Source organism: Strix aluco, chromosome 17, assembly GCF_031877795.1.
Source record: "Strix aluco isolate bStrAlu1 chromosome 17, bStrAlu1.hap1, whole genome shotgun sequence".
In the NCBI taxonomy this organism is placed as follows: Eukaryota; Metazoa; Chordata; class Aves; order Strigiformes; family Strigidae; genus Strix; species Strix aluco.
Window position 1 is genome coordinate 9,732,858 of NC_133947.1, and position 21,752 is coordinate 9,754,609.

At 46.7% G+C, this 21,752-nt stretch overlaps 1 protein-coding gene across 1 annotated transcript; it reads right to left on the minus strand.

The window, feature by feature from the left end:
* Nucleotides 1–2,728: 2,728 nt before the first annotated feature.
* Nucleotides 2,729–15,209, minus strand: LOC141931232 (somatomedin-B and thrombospondin type-1 domain-containing protein-like). Its single transcript, XM_074843118.1, has 5 exons — nucleotides 14,981–15,209; nucleotides 11,409–11,603; nucleotides 10,385–10,463; nucleotides 8,417–8,593; nucleotides 2,729–3,674 (listed from the first exon to the last, which is right to left on the minus strand). The coding sequence occupies exons 1-5, from the start codon at nucleotides 15,207–15,209 to the stop codon at nucleotides 3,557–3,559; spliced, it is 798 nt and encodes a 265-aa protein (XP_074699219.1). The 3' UTR covers nucleotides 2,729–3,556.
* Between the last annotated feature and the right edge of the window lie 6,543 nt (nucleotides 15,210–21,752).

Genomic DNA, 21,752 nt, shown 5'->3' on the forward strand with positions numbered 1-21,752 from the left:
GACACCCAATGGTGAAAGGTTTTTAGCGTTGTCATGGGAACAGCTGTCATCTTCAGTGAACTGCCTCTCCTCAGTGTGAGACTGTCTTGCTTGTTTATTGTACAAAGCCATTTTTGAGGAGTATTTTGCCTTGGATTTCCAAGTCTTAGCTTTCCCAAAAGTCAGGCAGTAGAAATCACGGAGATTATGACAGACAGTGATAAAGCCCCTAAAAGGAAACAGGCAGGACCCACTATGTGTCTACACCATGAGCTCATCTTCATTTGCAGGGAAAGTAACCTGACAGCTTAATTATCCTCTTCTACTTAAAAGGCTCACTCTTGCTCTGTCTCTCTCTCACATACACACTTGGATCTCTCCTTCCTACCCCCAGGAATTTACCGATGGGATTTGTTTGTACGGTCACCCAAGGTGTGGAGGTGAAGCCAGCACACTGCATGGTCCTTGTTGGGATGTGCCGATGCACAGAGACATTTGCAATATCTTGTTTCATCAAGTGACACAGTCTGTGTAGAAATATAGCTGCTATGAGGGTCCCTAGGGGCTAATTCTTTCATAAACCTGCATGCCCAGGCTACAGTGACAGAAGCAAAAGACTGGAAGTCCTACCATGTTACCATCAGCAGCTCTTGTTAAGACCTCATGTTATCAGCTCTCAGGGATGAGGTGGCAGCAAAGAAAACCCTGACCAACAAGTTATTGGCCATAGGAACAGACAGATTTAGTATCACGGCTGTGTCACAAGCAGGACCCAAAAGAGAGCACTACTGATAAAGAAATCATTTTGGTCAATTCAAAATGAGGGGTTTTTTTCTCCAATATTTTCTTCAAAACAGAAACTTGAAAACAAGAAGGGGTTTGAATAAAATATTTTGTTTGACTCAGATTGTTTCAATCTTGAAATAAAATTCCAAAATCAAAGATCAAAAGACTTCATTTAGGAAGTATAAAAACATTTCACCACTTCTAAATCCCCCTCTTTCTATGAGGACTAATCATCAAATGTGGCATGAATTCACAAGCAGTTTTGGTCAACCTAAAATGCATTTAACAAACTTACTGTGAGCCTCCAAAAAATATAATCAAGCCCACACTCTGTAGTGATCTGACCCAGAATACTACTTCTGAGCAGCCTATTCTCAAACTTGTCAACTCTCCACAGCGACCTTCACTCACTTCAGAGAACAATTCTGCAAACTTCCTGCACATCAAATTATACTGAAACTGGCCAGAGTTTCCTAGAGTTTCTGCCAGAATAAAACAAACTACTATCAAAATAACCTCTTTTAAGGCTCACTTATTCTCAGATCCTGAAACAGGAAGGTAGTCTTCTACCCTGAAAGGTTCAGAACCAAACAGATTAATGTCAGGACTAAATATTTGACAGCAAGTACTGTAACAATTTAATAAAAGTCTTACACACAAATATAGTACAGCTAACACTTAAGTATTCAGTAAATTAAAGGGATTGCAATTAAGGTGCTTTAAGGTACTACATTGTTTCACTGATGACAATAAAAACTTTTCCCACCTGACACTATCATTTACAACTTTGCAATACAGCCTCTTCCTACTCAACTGGCTCTGACGTCATAGAAGGGCACTGGGGTGAATGCAACTTGTTGAAGACTAAGCTTTTTAAGCATTATTAAGCAAAAACCGCATCATTTATAGATTCAGTACTCAAGTCTGAAAGCGTCTGATAAGAGCAGGGTTTCATGCTGTCAAAGTTTGGATAGATTTTTGAAAATGAAAGATGCTTCCAATAGCTGGCTCCATTCTGCTCCTGAAATGACCGGTCACCTCTTTACAGTCCTATGGCCCAATACGGGGCTTCTGCAGGACAAAGAAAACCTTCCAACGACTAAACGCCAGTATGATTACATATCTCCACCAAGAAAATGAAACTGGCTTCCAGCCTGATAAAGATTCCTCACTGCAAAATCCCAAATTATGTACTTATTTACTCCCAAGTCATCTCTCTGAAGATTCCATCCCTCTGCTCACAAACCAGCAAGTCCTCCTGAGCAGGCCACAAGTTAGTTACAGATTATGTCAGGCAGTGAAGAACAAGCTTTTTTATTCTTAAAATCTTGCTACTCTGAGATAAGATCATCCCACTGTGAGTCATAAATCCACAGAGACAGCTTGTAATATATAATGAAAAGCAGAGCCTTGCTTTCAAATCCCTACTGTACTGGCCAGGAGGCATCGGGTGCTTTCAGACCTCTCATCGCCGTACTGCACCCACCTCTAAGCATCTCAAGCACGTATACACAGTGCCCTTTAACGTTTCCATGAAAGACCCTCAACATGGTCACTAGATAGGTTTCATGATCCAAATCTAGACTAGTCAGACTTGAGCACTAAAATTCTCTTCTGGAGCCACCCCCAAGCACTCACCTGAGTTTTGACAAATTTAGTTACCTAGATGCTTACCACTGCAGTGCTCTGCCATGAAGCGCAAGTCCATTCCGTAATTTTGTTTAAGCAGATTCAGAAGTATGTGTGTATTAAAAGAAATATCACATCCACTTCTGCACAGTGGTAGCTGGACTTCCACCTGTAAATCCTGAGTAGTTCTGGAACTGGACAGCAGCAACTTTTCCACCAGTCTTACCTGCTGGAGCAGAAGAGTCAGCAGCAAGATTGGCTGGAACAAATTAAGCAGGTTCAGGCACTAAAAAGATGGCACTATACAGATTAATCAAATAAATACACACTGGGAGAATGTCTCTAGTGTCCTTTATTTTCATTTATTGAAAAGTATGAATAGAAATCAGCAGATATAAAGAAAATATTTAAAATATTTTCCAGTTGAAAACACAAGGCTATAACTAGTCCTCCTGGTACAGCTGGGACGACTTCCTATTTAGAGGCCCAGGACTCCACGGCGTTCTGGGGCAACTCGGAGATGCTCCTTGAAACCTGAAGTCCAAGGGCCCATTTATCCCTGGTACCTTCTATTCTCACAGATTTGAACAGGCTCATTTCTAAGTTTTGCCATTATCTCAGCAGCACAAGATCAACCCTCTGTAAGACTGAGGATCAATATGAAATGATGAGACCAGGCAGGGTGAAAACAAAAGGAAAAGATATATAAGCACAAGCAGGAAGCATCCACAAAGAAGTGCCACTGCAATGAAAAGAAGGCACTTGAGTTAGTTTATTTTGCTTTGTTGATTCTTCATTGAGACTTTAGGAAAATAATAATTAAACCTGGGTTCATATGGCCTTTTTTTGTCCAATTTCTTATTTGGTGAATTCTCATTCCTCTCAAGAAAGGGGGAATTTGCAAGATGTCATCGGGGTCAGACAGGCCTCTGTCAGGTGTGGATGGGCAGAAAAGAGATTGGCACTTCACAGCCAGCCTGATTTCTTTGAGAATCAAGGAGTATACACAGACAGAGAGGATTCAGGATGCCTCAGCAACCTCTTGAAAGTAAGTGGCATGGCCTCTGACATGGAGAAGTCATGGTTGTGGCTCCTACTGCTGCTGCACGTTGGTGCCAGACAAGCCGACACAGCACTCGCTTGCTGGGACTGTCAGCAGAAGTTAGATGAACAAGAAGCTGTGAACAGAAGGACAGGAGCAAGTGTCCAGCTGGCGAATTCTCTTCCAGGTTCCCTTGCACCGAGGATTTCCTACTGCCTGCCAGTGCAACAGCTGATTGCTGAAACACAATCATAAGAGGGAGAAAGTTAATGTGCTGCACCTCTGCTGCAGGGCAGCCACTTGTACAACAAGGGCTTAAATCACCCAGTAAATCCCATTAGTTTGCTAACATTCATTTTCCCTCCATGGAACCAATTCTGCCTTTCCGTTGTAAGGAAGCAACCACAGTGACCCTCCATAGGATTATAACAGTGTGAAGCAAAGCCACAATCAGTCATGAACACTGGGCTGGAAAAACCCAGAGCAGCACATACTGTAGATGTTAAGTCCAAAAGGATTCACAGAAACATTCCCTTGAGGTGCCCAGCATTGCATGCAACAACTCACAAAGCACACCGACATCCCCATAACTCCTGTATTGAAACACCTGACAGGTTGTAAAGTGGGCAAAGCACCTCTTTCTCCATTTTTCTTTGTAACACCATGCTCCCTCTCAGCAGGCAGACCTCTGTTGCCACCCATAGCCACCGAGATACTGAATAAGCACCTATCACACAATACACAGCCCGTGTCTGCGTGAGCAGGTGCAGGGACACGAGCATCTCCGGATAACCACGTTAGTGGAACACTTGCCTAAGCTTTTCCGCCTTGCTAAGAGCTACAGACTAACAACGGCTTCTGGATGGCAGCTGGCTGGAGGTACCAGACGCACAAGTGTTGGAACAAGGTTACTCACAGACCTCTTAAGTAGAGGGCAAAAAATCAACCAACCAACTCACCCACCCCTTTTCTCCCAGGCAGTCCATCAATACATTAACCAGAACTGAACAGAGAAATATCCTGTTAAAACAGACAAGCAGATCCACAGGCCATTTTTCACAATCCGTGGCTGCCCAAGCAACGCTGGCCTAATGGCCACAGAAACTGAAATTTTGCTATAGCACTGTGCCCCTTCCCAGATTTTAGCATTTAGTGGTTTAAGGGAATTCCTCACATCAGTGTGTCCCAGCCCTGACCTTTGGAGAAGCACAAATACCACAACTGGATTAACTCTTGCCCTGTGCAGAGAGCTGCCCACAGAATAGCCCAAAAGACCCCTAACTTCTGCTTGTTTTATAGTTCTGTGGAAACTGGAATTATTGTTCTAGCTCCACAAGGATAAACCTGCCCTTGGTTTAATGAGATGTCATGCTCCAGAGCTGGGTTTTATGCATCACACATGGTTGGAAAAGGCTCATTGTATTTTTCTTTTGACTTGGGGTCATTTCAAAATACCAGAATCTGCACAGGGAGGATTAAGATCCCAGATAAAGCAGGCTGCACACAGAGCAGTCCCATACCCTTCAAAACTCCGGGCTGCAGCTTTACCTTTAAAAGGCTTTACTCCTTAAACACATAAGCTAAACTTGCTTACTCTCATCTTGCTGGTGGGGAAGGCAAATACTGATATTGCTATAAATCAAGCCCATCCGTTCTCTCTCTCCCTCTACCCCATGAGCATGGGCATAAACTGCTGCAGTCTGGACATTTATGTTATGTGCTACAACCGTCTCATCTTGCTCCAGATGATGAAGAGCAGCTGATCCTCCTAGACACAGGCTGAGTAACAATTTCACAGATGTCAAGTCTGTGCTTTATTTGTAGATCTCTCAGAAGATGATCCAAAATTAACAGATCAATTTCCCAGCTCAATGCTCTGCCATGTTTGTATCATAACCTTCTAGAAGAAAGAAGACAGTGCAAGCTAGATTACCCTAGCTATCCTCCCCTGATGGCCACAGATCTGGCCATAAATCAAGGACTTTGGGAAACTTCCAGAGCTTGCATAACAGGGGTTAAAATGAACTAGTATCTTCTACAGTGTGGGAGACAGGTGGAAGGCACAGATAACAAGCATCTCTCTTTAACTTGAAGCATTTATAAGCCAGACTCCACTTAGACACAAGAAGATAATTAGGAAACACTCATCAAAATATACCAGCATTGCTGAGTTTATTTTAAACTCTGTCAGATGTTTTCCTTCCTGACAGTCACTCTTGGAACAATATCTCGGGGAACTAAACGCTGGCGCAAGCTGCCGAACTGCCAGGGCGAGAAGCAAAGCGCAGCACGGCGTGGGTGGGACAGGCGCAGCTGCGCACGCTTCCCCACACAGCCTCCGCCGGCAGCCCCCGAGCGCCAGGCCAGGCGGCATAACCACCGCTCTGAGGTCACCACAAACTGTCCACGTCTCCTGGCAGAGTTACACCAGCAAAAATTCAAAATGAGGGTGAACTGGGCATACAGCCAGAGACTTGTGAGCAGATCTAGGCAAACTCGACACAGGCTGCATCCTAGGCGCTGGCATCAGCTTTGGCCTCCCACCATCCTCTTTCTCGGGGCAACAGGTGCCTTCCCATCTTCTTCCACCTTTCTTTACAAACATCACATTTACTTCCTTCACACCTGGCCAGCGAATCCCAGCCTGAGGAGCTCACCATGTGGCCCCCTCACAGCACTGCTCCCTTGCAAGACTGCACGCCCAGATACGGCCACTCATTCTAACAGAACGCAGAACCCTTCTCACAGCATTTCCCTCGGCCTGCTCAATGGCTGTCCCCACCAACAGTCCAATTTCTGCTCAGAGATCACAGAGGTCAGTTTTTTCCTCCATGCAACCTGCTAAAAAAGGTGTATTATTTCTGGAAACAAATTAGGCGATAGCTCCGTTCATACAAAGAATACCTATAGTAAATACTTGCACTTGAGATGTTGATATCAAGAAAATCAAGCAAGATACCCAGCCCTGGACAACAATCTCCTTGACCCATCACTGTAAGGTCAAACAGTGATAAAGAACACCAGACCATGCCCTGAAGGTTACTTATCTAGGGGATACATGGGAGTTATCTAAAAGATTTGTATGAAACATCACACACACACAGGATGAGGAAGCTGCAGACCATCATTCATGTTCCTCCAGCCAGGCACACATTCATCTCTGACAAAGCTGCCCAGCACTGCTGGTTCAAGGAGGCTTAAAATACATCTCCATTACCTTTTGTAGGCAGGAGCTTTGTTCACTGCTCAGGCCAGCCCTGCCAGTCCTCCAAGCCTATGTTATTACCCTGGCAATGAATCCAAGTGAACACACACAGTACCTCAGCTTGGCACATGCACAGAGAGCTCATACCTGCCTAGAAGATGCCACAGACATGACTTCATTTGACATGATAGCCAGTAACACTGGAGGGGTAAAAGCTCACTGTGTTAAAAGTTGGCTTCCCTGCTGGCTCTCACATGCCTATAATGGAACAGACCCACCAGTTCATCTAACAGACCTCCAGCAAGACTCTGGGAACAATTTCTAGGCTCTGCTCAATTAGGATGGATTTAAACCATCTGCTGAGACATGGGCTGAGCCCTGACTTCAGTGAACCAGTCACCATTGACCCCAACTCCATTATCGCTGCCCCTCTCCAGCCTTCAGCCTGCCAACACCTGATGATCAGATCATCATTCCTGAAGGACACAGTCCCATTTTCTTTGAGCTTCCATTCCAAGTACAGTGCTGTTCACCAGATCAGGCAAATGAAAATGCCCTCCTCTTTTCACAGCCCAATGAGGAAATGAATTCCTGAATATATTTTTTTATTTCACTTAATCTGATGTTCCTGTCTGGCTCCAGGGTTTTAGTAAAATAACATTATTGTAAGCTTTCATAATCATTTACCTGTTGAATGCAGGTAAGAGCTACTCCTGGCCACAACAGTTAAAGATTTTTTTTCTTCTTTATCTAAAAGCTTTTGGAACCTTTGTACATAATAAGCTGAGGCAGGGAAGGAAAAGACTCTAATGTGACTTCCTCTTATTAGAAGTCTGAGAAAAACCCTGCCTAAAAAGGCCATTAGTGGCAGTCTTGGTAGTGCAATACATTGTGTGCTTGAGGCCAGACAATCCTACTTCAGAGTTTCTAATTCAAATGAGCTTATTCCAACGTTTATCTAAGTTTTAAAAATACCCCTGGCCCAGCACTGACAGGCAATGACTTTTTAGGCAGGGCTGCTAACCAGTTTCAGAGAATGCTTTTAATAAACTAACCATGGGGTTAAGAGTATCAGGATAAAAGCAGTGCAGAACCTGTGCCTCCAGAGACCACAGCAGAGGCCTGGAAGCCAGGACTCCTCTGTTGCTGGCTCTGCCACAGATGTGTTTCACAGCTTCAAGCTATTCCCTTCATCTTTGCTGAAGTCTGCCCAATTTGTACAACCTGGGTGGTCCCCATCAATCACCCCAAAGCTTCTTCAGCTTTCCAGGAAAAGGATGTTGGAAGTGCAAAGATTTAACAGTACTTCCACACAACCTCAGGTGACAGCACATACCCCAAGTCCATAAACCAGCTGCCACTTGCCAGAAATACTCATAAAGGGTCACTTGTAGAAACAAAATCCCCAGGGCTTAAAACTCAGAAACAGATTTGGTTTTATTTGATATCTGACAGGACTGTTAACCTTAGAAGCATGGCTGGAGTGTCTTTTAAACAAAAAAACTCCACGACTGTGCCACTTAAAAAGTCCATGAGATTTAGCAGACTAAGTACAGGTACTCCCACACTTCAGTCCTGGCTCTGCCACTGGTTTAATATGCAAGCTTCACCAGGTCATTTAATCTCTGCAAGAAACTCATGGTATGCAACAAAGACCAATTAATACATGTAAAGTGCTCCAGAGGGCTGCATGCAACGCATTATGAAACTGGGACAAGCAGATCAATAGAGAAGAGTGAATAACTCAACATGAAAACAAACGATAAAACTCTTACTTTTTGCTTCCACTGCCATCCCCATAACAATGTAGACTTCTGGAGTCTAAAGCTGGGTGCTGACACTCCACACAGACGGTGTGGCCCTCCCTGAGATACTGCATCCAGTGAGTGTACGAGTGGTGGCTGTGCAAGCAGCCCGGCATGATGGCCACAAGCTGGAATTCAACACAGTACCTGCAACCAAAATAACCGGGTAGGTTAGCTCAATAACCAGATCAGAGCCCTCCACGGGACTGGAAGAGCCAGACTAAATTGGGTGACCATAGATCACTAATTAAGAAAAACAAAAAACAAAACCCCCCCAAACATCCAAGGTCATAAAAACCAGAACATGTGGTGTATCTGCATTTTGACAAGGTTAAATGAGGAATAAAACTACTCTGCTGGTGTTTTCAACTGACATATCAAAAGCATCAGGTATTACTGGCATGTCTTTTTACAAATAGAGATACAGATTGGTCAAGCATTTGACTAAAGCCAAAAAAACCCAACATGTCCTCTGATACCAAGTCTGGTATCCATTTGCTGAACCACAGTTTCTCTGTCCTCTACTCTCAGTCACTTATAATGGGTTTTGTAGAGCAACTTGCAGCAGGAGCTAAGATTCGGTCTGTAGAAGTTTTCCTTGTGATGATCTCCCTCCTAAGACACAGAGTGAGGTTGTCCTGTCTCAGTGGGAGGACTACCAGATTGACACAGCACTTCTGCCCTGGTCAGACTTTTCTGTGCTTCTGATTTTAACCAAACCTGAGAGAAAAGCACAAAAGAACTGGCCTTGTTTGGAGAGGAAAAGCAAGGAAGTTCAGTAATCGTCTACAAACACAGCAAAGAATTAGGTTCTAGTCTAGACTGGTTCTTTATCAGTCATCACACGGATTTCCAAACACCTTCAAGTAGCACACTGAACTATGCAAGCAGTTTGCTTCCTGGTCTTATCTGAAGGAAAGGGAGCAAGGTTAAATACGTGTGCAATAGAGCTGTGCTCACATTTTTGAATTTTACAGGGAGAAGGCTCAACTAATGAGGAGTCCAAGGAAGCTCAGGGTGAACAGATGCTCTTTCCTTCAGACACTTAAGTGAGGGGGATGGATGCACCCACGCACTATGGAAATACTTACACGTACAACAGCACGTGGGGAAACAAAGCAACAAGTGCATGGCTGCTTCATGCTGCAAGAGCAGCTCTGGGAAGCTCTACACAGTGTTTACAGGAATGGCAGCTCTCAATAAGAAAGAGGCAAACCACCAGAGACCGCAATAAGAACCTCTGGGGAATAACTAGCTTGCAAAGCTGTGTACAAGGGTCACAGGGTGGAAGATAACCTTCCCATCGTCACTGTGTCGCTGCTAGCAATGACCCCAGCTGGAAAAGAGGACTGAGAAGGCTGATGCCAAGCTCCCCTGCGTTCAAGGCACCAGCCCAGAGGCAGAGCAGCACACGCAGAGATGGTTGTGTCTCAGAAGGTAAAAGGCATCAGAGCTTTCTGCACAATCCTGCCTGTACCTGTGCTGTGCAACAGTGCTGCAGGGGAAAACAGGCAGTGTTACAGCCAAGGGGGGCTGAAATGGGAGAAGGATGTGCTTCCCATGCAACATGACAGCAAATTCTGCCCCCTGAGAATTTACTCCATTTATGTAAAGAAGTGCACCAGATTCCACAATGGGAAGAGCTGAAGTGAATGGTCTTTGGCTTTTTGATCATACAACCTTTAACAGCAGCAATGCCATGAAGTGAGAGCTGAATTTCAGTCTTGTACTGGTCTTACATCAAGGCAAACCCACAACCTTCAGATGCACTGCAGATATGGCTGTCACTGGGGGGAGAGCAGCACCCTGCTCTAGTGAAGTGCCACCCTTCTGCTGGGAAACACCAATTCTGATCAGCAAAAAGCTGGGCCCCAAACTGCAACCAGAGACGTTGAAGGTGGAGTATGACTGAACTCCTGTCCTGAGCCTCCTACTTACCCTGCTCGTCCATTGCCATCAGCTGCAGCTCTTTTTTTCCTCGCTTTTCCAAACCCTCCTGTTGTTATTAATGCTGGGACTGTGTATAGCAAAGAGAAAGAGTACATAGTGTAAGTGGCAATAGTGCACTAAGGCTGTTTATGTCTGTAAAACAGTAAAGATGGGCCTTTAATGTCAGATAGTTTTATCTTCAGCAGGAGTCAAAAACAATTCTAACTCTGTATTTTCTTATTATCCATGACCACCAACCATTTCACTGACAAAAGAATCTGTACTGTTGCCAGATTTTTGCCTGAGCAGAGTAAGCCTACTTATCAGGCACAACCAAAAGACAGAGCAGGGGGGCAATATTCACTTAATACCAACTCTCAACGTGTTTGAAGAAGTCAGTTGTAGCCAGCATCCAGACTGGACAGATTTTGACTCCAAAATACCAGCAAAAATGACAAGGAGTTCTTCTAAAAAATCAGTAAATGTATGTCATGAAAAGCTGATTTGAACAAACTGAAATCAGACTTTTTGTCCAGAAACTAGCTGGAGGTCTCTTGCATCTGCACTCTGCTCCAGTGCAGAGAAGTTCTATCTTGCCTTTGATGGGTATTGCTCCTTCATGACTTTTTGCAGATGACTCATCAAATAAAAAAATATATATACAAAAAAGGGGAAAAAAAGTGCTCAAAACCCACTTACAGAAGTTTTAAACAGGCATAAATCTACCAAATCTATCAAAATTGCCAGACACTTACACTTATATAAGTGAGATGACAACAGGCCTGTCAGGTTTCCCTTCTGAACACAGCAGATCACAGCAAAGGGCAGGCACTGCTTTCGAACACTGTACCAGGATATCTCTAAGCCCCTGTGTGAGGAGCTCAGTTCTCAATTACACCAGACAGGCCTAGAGCAAACATGCTGGTGTCTGGAAACAACTCTTTTCAAATACAGTAAAGAAAGATCAGCTCTGCTGACCCAAACAAGAGTCCAACCCTGATTACCCAGACACTTACATTTTCAGTGGACTTACTCAGGGACTGTTTGCACTCTGTTCCTTGCCGAGTCCAGTACTCCACACAGCCAGCCCTCTCCTCCAGAGGAGGACACGCCTCTCCTCCGTTCCTGGGCTCCTGGATGACGTGCCTCCTCCGAACACGGTACGTTGTCTTGCAAGGCTCTGCACAGCCACTCCAGACACTCCACTGAGATACAACACAGGGGATAACTGGAGGAAGAGTAACAAACAGGGATGTGGAAGGTTATAAAAATGATGCCAGTGATGTGTCTTCTCCAGAAAAGACACTTTTTGGCATAGCTCAGTACAACCTTCCTTATTTCACACCTGTCCCACAGTTGGGTTGGGCAGATCCCAGGAAATTACCTGCCCAGAAGCTCCAGCCATCCAGGCTGGTCTACATGGGGCCAGTCACCTCCCTCTCCTACACCACTGCAAGCCTACCCTGCACACTGGGACCTGCACTGGATGAACTGAGAAAAGTTTTAAAATTAGATGAGGTCAAATTGAGTGGTAGGGATAGAGCAGGATAAAGAGCAGGAGGAAAGGCAGGGTGTTGTAGACCCTTCATGCAGATAAGGCCCAAAATCTTACTGACTTCTCTTGTGAGATGTCACACAGCAAATGATGACCAGCCATGGAGTCTGGAGCATCGCATGGCAGGCTGGAGTTGAACCGAAGAATCAAAATGAAATACGATGGCTTCTACTTTGTACGTGTTGGAACCAATCCCAAAATATTCTGAGGATGTGACTCATGACTTTAAATTTTGGGAACCTGCACTAAGTAATGTTTCAAAAATCTTCACATCATTCACATCACCCTACCTGCTCTCACACAGTATCCATGGTGCTAAACTCCTAAGCTTTGGCCTCCAAGCAACTAAAGAAATGCCTTCCTTCAGCATTCAACATCCCATCCATTCAGCCTGAAACACACTGGTACCATTCCCTGTGTTACATATCCCCTTTTGTGATCTCTTCCCCATGAGCATGCCCACAGTTGAGTTTCATAGGATTGAATTGTTGGAGAGAACTACCAATAACAGATTCCCTATCAAGGAATCACTTCAGCAGAAGTGCATTCACCTGCTGGTCTCTCTCAAAGGCAGCCTGGAACCGTAGCCCATGATATACTCGATCCGTCGTACTTAACCAACACAACCTAGCCATCAAGAACAGTATCTTTGGAGAAAAACACTTGCAGGTCAGCTTAGATTCATGTATTACTTTTTCCGCACTTATTCTCAGTTGGCTACAGTCCCTCTCCTTGCACTTCTGTATCTTGTGACTGAGCTGGGCCAGTGTATGACAATACACCACACTAGCACTCCTAAGTACTTCAAACTTCAGTTGTAGCAATTAATAGGTGTCTTACCAGGTCTCCTACCTTGCTGGTTCAGCCACTGGGTGCCTCACACACACAGTGACCAGCTAAAGGCCAGCACACACCACCTTACATGCACTGAGAGAAGGGCTGCACTCGTAAACTACCTTCCACCAAAGTCCCTGTGAGTACTCAAGAGGCAAACTACCCAAGCACAGAAACATTTGACCCGTGATGCTGAGCTCAGGCACAAGGAATTCCTTGGTTCTGAATCCAGTTCCACTCCTAATCTACCACTCAGTTTAAAGATGTGGATGAGCCCATTCAAATCCATTAAGAGCCAGGATGCTCAGCACCTTAGAGTATTCGCACTCCAATTTACAAAGGCATTTTAAAGCCCAAGTCCCACTGATCCCACTGGGACATAAGCTGTTAAATGCTGTTGTGAATCCCAGCCTTTCTGAGCAGCTCAAGCTTGATATTTCAATTTATTCTTCCACAGAAAACAGATAACCCCTAATTACTGCGTTAACCTCGTTTGAAACTGTCCTTAACTTCAGAAACTTCAGGAAGATCTTTCAAACAGTATTGCTTTTCTTCTTCATCTAAAGTCACCACAAACAGTTTTTTAAACCTATTCAAAGATTAGGAATTAAATCAATTATCTAAGTAATTGAGACATTTCATAAAGGCAACAAGGCACCACAAAAGAAGCCTGTACATTGGATTGTAGGCTACTGAACATTATAATCCTTTTGTGCATCTGATTTATTCAGAATATTCTGTTCTCTTCAGTTTTGTTTGGTGCCAGATGAATGCCTTTGCCTTAATATTCTGCTTTACAAGTCAGTTTGATAAAGTAGCTCTTTAGTGGTGGAAGGAAGAAAACTACTGAAAAAAGGCCAGGCTACAAAAGCAATGCAAGCCAAAGTAGAACTGGTCCCCTACATCCAGCACAAATGAATCACAAGAATTAACGCAGAAGTACCCCATCCTGCACAGAACCAGCCGTAAGCAGGATGCTGTTATTCCTCCAGTGAGCCACAGGATGGCAGCGGGCTGGCAGCGAGGGCTGCGGCTGGGACACCGGTACGGCTGCAAAGGACAGAAAGGGAGCAGCGACTGCCCTTTGCTACCCCGTCACAACGCGCAACAAGGGCCTGCAAACGCATTTTTCTTATTACTCTTCTGTAATACGAAGAAGAGACACGAGGGGGTCCTGTCCATCCCAGTTACCCCTGATGACTGCGGAGAGCAGCGGGATTCAGACACGGGAGCACTGAGGGAGCACCCGACAGCCCGTCCGTGTTCAGACATCGGGGGCACTGTGTCACCCAGCACTAACGTGCCCCCCTTCCCCCCGCCAGCAGGCCGGCCAGGCTGCCCCCCCCCCCCCCCCCGCAGAGCTGGGGTGTCCTGCGTCGGGGCTGAGGTGAGGCCGCGCTGCGGGATCCCCGGGCAGCACATCGCTGCTCCCTGCTGCACTCGGGAGCTGGTGGGCTGCGGCCTCACCAGCCTGTCCTCATTCAGACATAGCTTGTTCAAATCACGTTGGAATGAACTTATTTCCCACCCAATTTCCACCTCTCTCTTGAAAGCAAAGAGGCAATTAAATCATGGGAATGTGTGCCCACCTACCTAGAGCAAAACTCTGCTAAGGCATAGCTATGCAGGCTTGAAAAAAAAAGGGGCGTTATGTGAGCAGGTGAGACTCCTTGAGGATGGTGTTTGTGGGAAGGGAATACGAGATCGCACCACTCACTAAAATAATTTATCTTAATTCACGTCCGCGCTTTAGCAGAAGAGTTTCCGGAGCGAGCGCTGCTGTGCTCCCCGGGACGCGGCACTCGGCTGCGCCGGCACCGGGGTCGAGGCTGTCCCAGCCCGAACGGCGGAGCTGCGGCCCCACACTCCGGTCAGGGGCTGACCGCAGCGGCGGATCTGATCCCACCCGCCGTCATTCGACCCGCAGCAGGGAAAGGGACTGCGGGATTCTGACTCTGCCAGGAGCGGCCCGTTTCACGTTCCTGTCCTGTACAAACACGCAGCATCCTGACGCGCCCAGCCAGCTCCTGCTGCGGGGGGACCCCGCACCTCCGAGCAGCACAACCCAGGCGGGAAGAGAAGCGCCTGCAGCATCCCCCGCTCCGGCTCTTCCCCCGAGCCAAGCGGAGCCCCGCGGGCGGCAGGTGCCCGTGTGCTCGGGGGGCAGCGGGGACGGCCGGACCCGGGAGCGGCCGCCGCCCCGCCGGGCCACTCACCTGGGCAGGCCTGGGCGTAGTCGTGGCAGCAGTCGAGGGTGCGGGCGCAGGCCTGGTCGCAGTAGCAGGGCCCGCGGGAGCCGTCGGGCCGCCGGCCGGCGCTGAGGCAGGCGGGGTCGCGGCCCGGGCAGCACAGCCCGCGGGAGGCGCAGCCGGCGGCGGCGCGGCGGGGCAGGGCCGGCAGCGCCAGCAGCGCCAGCACGGCGGCCCAGCCGGGGCCCCCCGCCATAGCGGCCCGGCGCCTCCGCCGACCTTCGCTCCCCGCGGCGCGGCCCGGGCGGCGGCCGGCAGCGGGCGCGGAGGGGGAAGGAGCCGGCCCGGCCCCGCCGCTGGACGCGGGAAGGCGGCGGGGCGGGCGGGGCCGGGCGGGGGCGCCGCCTCGTCCCGGGGCTGCTCGGCGGCCCCGCGGGGGCAGAGCCCGCTCCGCTGCGGGCGGTGCCGGCAGGGGAGGGGAGGCGGGGCGGGGCGGCCCTGCCCAGCGCCCCCGCCGCAGGGGCTCCTGGCGCGCAGGGCCGGGGCTGTTCTCCCCTCGCTCCCAGAGCGCTGCTCTGCCTTCGCCTTCGCGGCAGCTGCGGATGCCCACGCACCCAAGAGTTCCATTTCTGCAGACTTTTAAAACGAAAGAGTGTCATTTCCTGACTGCTAGCACTTACCGGCCAAATTATCTTAAAGATTATCATCAAAAACAACGATAGAAGAGACCACTTTTTGGCCAGATTTGACTCCAGCAGACCTCAGGAGCCATTAAGAACCTGAAAGTACTTTATTCCCACTACAGCAGCTTGTTAAGAAACACGATCCAGCGGCTATACTGCCTCTCTACAGAATTACTCTGAATTTTCTGGTTACTTTCAAATGCAAGAAGCCCAAAGTGATTAAAGGCGCTCCTGTGAATTATTTAGCTATTCAGTAGGAAGCTAAAGGTTTTACTGTAACTTTTTATCAAACAGACTTGCTCTAAAATATTGATCACAACAGATGTTATACCTTGCTGAATACTGAACTGGGATTTATAAAACCCACCCACTGATTTTTGCAACCAATTATGCTGTTGTACTAACAGTATGGGCAGAGTGTTCCCACTTCAGGGAGACTGCAGCAAAGATGCTTCTAGAAAAACAGAAAATAATATTAGAGGACAGGCTAACACCTTCATCATGTGCAATGCTGGAGGCATGGAAGCAGAGGAGACCTGGCACTGCACCAGCTCAGGCATAACATGGGAAAATGTTCCAAAAAGATAAGAAATAAAAGGAACTTTAGCTTCTTTGTACGTCTGTAGCAAAGGACAGATGTCTCATTTTCTTGGCAGTGGTCAGATATTGTCACCTTGGAAATTGCACATGTAACAAATCCTACAGTGGGCAAGAGGCAAAAAGGTCCAGAGAGGAAAGAGAACAACACTAGAAATAAGAGGCTGTGGGTCTAGGAGGCAGGAGTTTATCAATAGCAGGTGTTAATTCCTGCCTCTGCCAGTGAGTCACCCACTATGTGACCACTGGTAAGTAATTTAATCAATGTATGTCTCATTCTTGATCTAGAACAGGAAGAACATTCAAAAGGAGATGGCATTACTCAGCTAATTAGTCAACACAAACCAGAGGCCTGCCCAGCTCTTGCGCAATTAACTGAGGGGCAGTAACGGAGAACACTTCTCAGTTTTTCCAGCACTGATGCTGCCATGCTCCAAGTTCCCCTGCCAACAGTTGCTGAGGTAGGAGAAACACCTTCACATTATTCTGAGACACAGAGAACTGGCTGAATGAAAATCAGCTTTAGAAAGCAGCACGTCCACGTCGAGACTGCCATTTTGACTGACCCTGTGCTGTTAGGAAAATTGGATCTGGGTCCAGACATCTCAGTAGGGTTTATATTCAATCCACCCCACCTAAAGTTCTTGGGAGCAAACTTTGTTGCTCATCTCACATTCCTAGTCTGAAAGCAGTTTTCCCTTGTTCTGGTTTGACATAGCACTAGGGGACTTTTTAGGGTTTGGGGTTTTTAGAGCCTGACAGGCTCTAAAGATGGTAATGTTAAAAAGGCCAAGGAAAATATGGCCCAAGCCATGCTGGACCACATCAGCCCAGCAACAGATTTCTTGCAAGACAGGTGCTGAGTCTTAAAGTGGGACTGTTGGCCCTATGAGGAATATTGGAGCCAAGCAAGTGTGCTTTACAGAAAGGAAATGTGGCTAGTCCATCTTACAAGGAGAGGTTTGGGAGCAGAACAGCTTGCAGGGCTGTCCTTGGCAGTGGAGACTGTGTCTTCCAACCTAGAGGGAACATCAAGAGGCAGCTCACTAAGGGAGGTAGAAATGCAGCTTCACCTGCTTGTTCAAACCCAGCTGCTTTTCTGGCTGGCCATGCAGGGTTCCTGCCCTCTTGCTCATTTGTCTTTGCTTAATTAAGCTGCACTATGCTGGAGCTGCCACTGACCCAGTTCCCAGAGGCCCTCCTGCTCCCTTCCTCCGCTCTGAGGGGCAGGAGGATGTTGCAGATGGAAAGTCCCTTCCAAGGGACAAAGGGAAGCTTACTCTCACTTCCACTCTGGGTAGTTAATCAGTGTCCCTGCCTGCACCACAGGCTGATCCACCCAGCTGTGGAATGGGGAATACTGTCCAATACCAGCCCTTTCTTATTTTGCCATAAAGTTCTCCCCACCCCCCAAAAAAAAAGTAGCCTGGATAGGATTTACCAGGTTTTTAAATAGGATTTACTCTACTCCAAGTGTTCGTCCCTTTGCCTCTATGCCCCATCACCTGATAATTTATACATACATTTAAATGCGTTACGATAGCAGTATTTGTTCAGCCCCTTGCACTTTATGTCCCTTGTGTAGGACTGGGATTCCTGTGCATTCCAGCAATAAGGAAGCTAGCAGAAGTATCAATATACAGGACCAAAAAAAAAAAATGGTTCTGGTTTATTCTAGTTTAGAGTGTCTGATTTTACTTTCCATTGTGACAGCCAAGTCTGTAAAAGCATAGAAGGAAGGTAGCCAACCAAGTGATCTGATTTCTTGGAGCTGATTTCTACAGATATGTGAAGGCCACAGAAGAGCTGGCTGCCACCTCGTTCAAACCCTTCTCCAAGGCTATCACAAGGGATGCTCTGCTCGTTCATTATATTTTAGCAAGAAGCACCACCAGTTCACACGAGCTTTCAGAACATGATGCAAATCAACAGCAATGGCAACAATACTGGTCCAAAAGAAGGCAAAGGTCAGTATTTCCACCTACACTTCTGCTGCTGTGAACAGGTACTAACTTGAAAAATCAATTTCTGCAGCAGAGACGGTTCTGTGTTCTGCTGTCTTTCCTATCTCATGCCCAGAGCATGCAGGGGCACACTTTTCCAGTGCTGGTGAGTGTTTTAGCACACACAGTCCTAAACAGACTATGTCCTGCTGGGCATAGGGGAGCACAGGAGGAGTTCTAGTTGCACATAGCAACTTTGTTCTCAGCTTTTAAATACCAGCAGAGAAAGCCTCAGAAACTTTAATGTTTTCAAAGAAAAGCTGGGGCAAATTATCAAGCTTTCTACAACTAACTAATCAGATAGAAGCAGCAAAACTCTAAAACCAGGAAACCCAGCAAGAGGCTGAGACCTTTTGGGATAGTTGATAATCAGGGACTTTGCTCAAACCACAGACAGCACTTGCACAAATCAATTGCTCCAGTGCAGAGAAGCTCTGTCTTGCCTTTGATGGGTATTGCTCCTTCATGACTTTTTGCACAAATCAAAACTGAATGCCAACTCTCATCACCCCTCCACCCTTTGGAAGCTGAGCTCCTAACTTGTAATTAAGCAAAAACCTTCCATCCCTTTCTTCCTATCCCATCAGCCTGTTTCTGGGGATATCCCTCTTCACGAAATGATGCTTCAGCATCCTCTGAAACAGGCTGTTTCATTTTCAGCAGTATTTATATTCAGACACAAGCCCTACATTTCCTCTTGCTCCTCTCAGGCTGCTGCCCTGGCTGAGCAGCAGCATTTGCTCTTACGCCCTGCCTGCCTGAACCAGAGACAAAGTGGACCACCAACATGAATCCAAAGAGAGGCTGAACTGCCCCACGTTATTCTTAACTAACTCTCCCTTTCAAACTGTCCATTATGCTTGTGCCTGACTGATCAGGCAGAATAGGGCAAGCTGGCCTCATGCCAAGGCCAAAGCAACTGCTGTGGTTTTGTGTTCACAGCACTTATCTGATTCGGTAGTTTGCTGAATGTTTTCCCATTCCAGATCCTTCTCTCTGTGTGGCAGACAGGAAAAAAAGCCTCCAGCTCAGGAAAAGCAGGGAAGACGTGCAAGAAACACCTGGCTGTCTCTGAGGACTGAAGTGCCTGGCTATTCCATTGAAGACAGTCACCTGAGGTTTTACTGTTTGCTTCATTCAAGTGTTTAACTCCCTTCCCCATGCCCTGGCAGTAGGAAATCTTTGAAGCACCTCAGCCCTCCATTCCATCCTAGACCCTGAGGGTGCTGCTGACCTAGTCCTGCCAGCCGCAGCTCTCAACAAACAAGCTCAATGCCCCCAGCTCTTTCCTGAGACAGGCCAAAGGTGTCCTTTGCACAAATTAGTGCCAAGTGTCCTCTTACTCCTCAGAGCTGACCTAACTGTACCAGAGCAGAGAGCAGAAACTGGGACTTGAACTCAGAATGCTCCTGATAAAAAGCTGAGTGTTTATTCATCCACTAGAAAAGCTGCATTGGGTCAAAACAAAGACCGATCTCCCCCAGTACTGGTCTTCAATAGTAGCTAATAGATGCCCAGGAGGGAATATAAGATAGGTTGCATGTATAGCAGTATTTCCCCAGAATGCTCTCACACTTCTGGTAATTTCACCTCCAGGATTTCCTAATAGGTGGTGCCTATGCCTCGGTCAGTGTCTTGTACCAATTCTCTCCCATCTCATTTTGAGCCCATGTAAACTTTCAGCACCCACAGTCTCTCATGGCAGAATGCCAAGCTACACAGTTGTTTTGAACCTACCATCAGCTAATTTAATTTGAATCCCTAGTTCTTGTATTGGAAGAGAGAGGGAACAATCAATTCTCATTTACTTTCTCAAGGCCACTTGGGATTTTATAGATCTCTATTGAATTGTCCCTTAATCATCTCTCCTGCAGGCTGAAGAACCCACCTGCCAGGAGGGGCTGCCTGGCCGGCGGTTTGAGTCAGGAAGAGGTGCCACCATCAGACGCTCTGCTGCAGCAGCTCCTCTGTCTTTGCCACAGCTGCATTTCTAACATCCAGTTCCTCACCTGCTCACCTCACAGGTCCTGCCTCTCTCAAGTCCTTCTTTAAGTTAGCTAACCTTTGACAACAAAAGAAATTGCTGCTGTGGATGTGGTCTTTCTTTCCCATGCACCCCACTCACAGTATGAATTCATGCACTTAAGGCCAAGATGAAAACAAGTTCACACAGGCAGATAACAAGCTCTTAGTGCTGAGAAAAAGAGTGTCACATGTGAAAATATCCTAATGCAAGAATTTTTTTCTTTCTTTTCACAAACTCAAAATAATAATAGTAAGAACTAGAAGAGCTGGCTGATTTACTTTCACACCTGCTCTTGCTTTCTTAAAATGCCTGTCTGCCTGCTTACCCCAGGCACCTTGCGCAGAAAGCCATAATTAAAAAAAGTATTGGGGGGTCAGGAAGGGGAGGAAGACTAAGCATTGAGTTTTAGAAAAGGCTTATTTAAGAAAAGATTCAGGTGGAATTTTCTTTTATCAAGACCAGTAAGCAAAGAATACATCTGCAGGGATCCTAAAGCTGCTTTATTTGGAGGAACTTTCAAACTCTGCACCGCGATTCTCTCCTTCACGGTGTCCTTTGAGATCTTAGAATAGAAGTGAAAAGACCTTTAAACATCATTGCCCTTCTGTACACATCTGCTAGTTTTTAGCACACAGAGACATGGGAGAAGAGGTGATACCAAGCAAGACTCAGATTTTCCTGAAGAAAATCTGAAGAAAAATCATATTGCAAGCCCATGTATTTGAGATTCTTCTGTATTTTGCCAAAGTAGAGAACATCGGACCAAATAGTCCTAAACTCCATCTGCAAAAAGCTCACCCAGGAACAGTCCTGTACTCTGACAAAGGGACAGGATCTTATTAGGACTGGAGGAGGTTTTGGCCAGCACACCTGAACTGGGCTATTGACCCAGGGACCAAAAAAGCATCTCATCCAGAAAAAAATCTCTTCTTGTGAGACCTGGCCTTTTCTGCATGTGCTCAGGCAGCCAGCAACTGCCACACACCTCTTCAGATGTGCCTTTGCACGCTTGTAAAACTCCCCTTCAGCTGGCTGCAAAGAGGAGAAGCACATCAGCTTCCCAAATGGAGTGCACAGAGGGCACTAGCAGAGAGCAGCAGTCTTCTCCAGAGCCCTACTGACCTACAGGATACCAGCTAGGTCCCAAAGCATCTGCTGGTTTTCAGCTCACTAGTTTTGTCCCCAAGACGCAGACTCTCAAGGTACTGCTGAGAGAATCCACACCACGACAGAGCAGTTATGGCTGAGCAAACATCTTCTTGGATTTAAACCCCAGAAGCATTCACCCTTGATAAAGGCTTCATCTCAACACGGCAATACTAGTGGTCTCCAACAGACTCCAACACATGGGAAGTGTGATTGCTTATTCTGCCTTCTCCCTCATATATAATGCTGCATTATAAGACCATGGGGAGAAGTCAGGCTAGAAGAGAAGTAGGGAAGTCCCACTCCTCTCATTCAGATGTGGCTGCAGGCACAGAGAACAGGGG

Excerpts from the sequence above, each read along its gene's own strand:
- LOC141931232 (XM_074843118.1), bottom strand. The coding sequence starts at position 15,209 with ATGGCGGGGGGCCCCGGCTGGGCCGCCGTGCTGGCGCTGCTGGCGCTG. Across the intron at positions 8,594-10,384 it reads GATGGCAATGGACGAGCAGG|GTACTGTGTTGAATTCCAGC; the intron begins GTAAGTAGGAGG and ends TTTTGGTTGCAG. Across the intron at positions 3,675-8,416 it reads GATGGCAGTGGAAGCAAAAA|CAATCAGCTGTTGCACTGGC; the intron begins GTAAGAGTTTTA and ends ATTGTGTTTCAG.